The 2,455-nt window shown below is 40.2% G+C and overlaps 1 protein-coding gene across 1 annotated transcript; it reads left to right on the top strand.

Moving 5' to 3' along the window:
• Positions 1–151: 151 nt before the first annotated feature.
• On the top strand, positions 152–1,517 carry EV154DRAFT_581703 (uncharacterized protein; the record flags this gene model as incomplete). The annotated part of the gene is made up of 4 exons (XM_051606650.1): positions 152–351; positions 401–911; positions 969–1,090; positions 1,154–1,517. Coding segments are annotated over 4 exons (1,197 nt in total), but the record flags the coding sequence as incomplete, so codon positions are not given.
• Between the last annotated feature and the right edge of the window lie 938 nt (positions 1,518–2,455).

Genomic DNA, 2,455 nt, shown 5'->3' with positions numbered 1-2,455 from the left:
TTGAAGGAGCTGCCATAATGTCTAAAACTCGTTTGAAGCTGTCTTTAAGCCCCAATTGGAAGCAACCGTTGACTCGTCTGGACTTCGGGTACTTCACGTTTCGTGGTGAGAGGGACTCTGTCAAGAATACCCACACACTTTGCTTTTGTAGGCCTTTTCGGAAGCCTACATGCATATTCATGTCCTCTTCCCGAACATGAGAAATGAAGCTTGGTGTAAAAATTCTAGAAGAATGTTGGGTGCTGCTGCTCAAAAGACTTTCACCGACCGCCTCCTTATTCCGGCCATTCGACGTGTTCTGATTTGTTCTCGTGCAAATCGATCTGGTGGATCTTATGGCGAAAGCCATTGGTACTAGGATTTGCATATGACGGTGCCCAAATTTTTGCTTGGTTCGGAGCTTAAGGCTCTTAGTCAAGTCTATGCGTGATATTGCGAAGGAGAGCGCGGATTTGGCCCGAAATCGTCATTTTGTTTTTGTGGTTTCTTCTTTCGGGTTTAAAAGCCCAATTTATGGTCCGGACTACACGTCCATTCTTGATACCATGGTCGACTGGTCCCAACTTGACCCTCAAAGATGCCTTATCGACATTGGCTTGAATCTGTTTGCCCAATCCGAGGATGGCCGACCATTGGTATTGTATGTAAAAGAGGAAAAAGTCGAAGCTATGGGAAAATTTTTTGGAGGTCCATCCATAAAGACCGATTTTTACGGAATGTCTTTGGGTTATTTTGGTGGCTTTTCGGGGAAAGGTCGTTCCGGTAGTCTTTTTACGCCTTCGAAAGTAATGGTATATAATGATATCAAGTATCCGTTCACGATGTCCAATCCTGGTGTAAACGGAAAGGTATCCGGTCCATGGATACCCGAGGAAATGAGAAATACCTTTCGACATCTTTTAAAGAATATGGTATGCAATACATTTAATATAAATTTTCCCATATATTTACTTCAAAAATTGTAATAGAGATGGTATAATGCCCGTGTTTCCGAATACCAAGGCCACCAGTTTACTACTCGTTTGGAGGTTCGTGTCCCGGCGATCTCGGCTACTACGGCTTACGTCGACGTCTTGGTCGCAAAGTTGAAGTAAGTTTTTCTACAGGCAACTCCTTTTAGATACTTTATTAATTATTCTGCTTTTAATGATAGGTCTTCTTTTGCTGATAAAGCCTTCATCCATATAGATTCGGGAATTTACCTTCAGTACGTTGGTCTCATGGCAAATTTTCTAAGTGACTTGGCAGAAAAATGTCTTGGTTCCGTTTTGTTGCAGTCGTTCTCCGGGTTGTATCTCTCCGCGTACATGCTAAATAACTTGATGCATTCTGATCAATCTTTAACCGACTCTTCAAATTTCGTATCATCAAGCAGATGTGATAAAAACAGGTTGTGTTTTTTGCCTGGTGCGTTTGCTGTCGATGGCGACAGAGTCATGTTTGGGCACACATTCGATTCTACTTGTATTCAACAGGCATTTTTCCGACTGCGCACACAAAATTTAAACACCTTCTAGGTAACCACCATTCCTTGTAGAGCAATTTAACACGAGTAGTTGTAAATCAACTTTATAAGCTCAAATTTAAGCACAAAGCAATTTTAAAAATATAGTACTTTTTTATATACGGCAATATATATCTTTTCCCCCCTGCGGCATTAAAAAATGTTTAAACTCCTTTGAGGTCTCACAAAATAATGTGGACCGGTCGGCACTTCTACATTCAGAAATCCCTTAAATTAGGTTAAATAATACTATTATGCCATGAATATGGTAAGGGTTTCAACGCAGCAAAAGTCATAAACATATTTAACAATTAGTAACTGTTGTTCCAAATATCGAAAGAATATTTTCTAAAAATCCAAAATTCCGTATAGAATTAACCACGATCTGCTAAACGTTTTAGAAGACTTTTAGGCACACAAATGCTCTTTTAATCTTTCTCGAAATTTTTATTTTAAAAAAATCAATAAAGCAACATTTTGACATATCGAATTCTCTACTCAAATATGGATATTTCAATTGCAGTTTGACCGTAAAGATTAACGGATGGGAACTTTGATAATTACTTACCACCGTGACGACGCGACAGAAAACAAGCAACTAGTGTTCAGCGAGGGTAGTTGAACCAAGAAGAACCAGGATCTGGATCTTCTGGAATGTTTGATAATGGGTGACACAACGTGTCAATCATCCAAAGCAAGGATAACAGTTTCGGCCAAAAGGCGGGAGGTTTGTGATTTTTCTTGGTGGGTAAAGAATTCAGAGCAAAATCAATACGGTGAACACCAGGAGGAGGGACAGGAAGAGAATCAATCAAGTCGGCGTCAATAGCACGACAAGTGAGAAAATGATCACGAGTTATGATTTGACCAAAGTCAGCACAAGGACATTCGTATCTTTCCATGGCAGTAAATCGACCAAGACGCCATCTTACCAAACGACTACGAGCGGAA

This window comes from Mucor mucedo (assembly GCF_025094135.1).
Source record: "Mucor mucedo strain NRRL 3635 chromosome Unknown EV154scaffold_212, whole genome shotgun sequence".
NCBI lineage: Eukaryota > Fungi > Mucoromycota > Mucoromycetes > Mucorales > Mucoraceae > Mucor > Mucor mucedo.
This window is presented reverse-complemented; position numbering and strand designations above follow the sequence as displayed.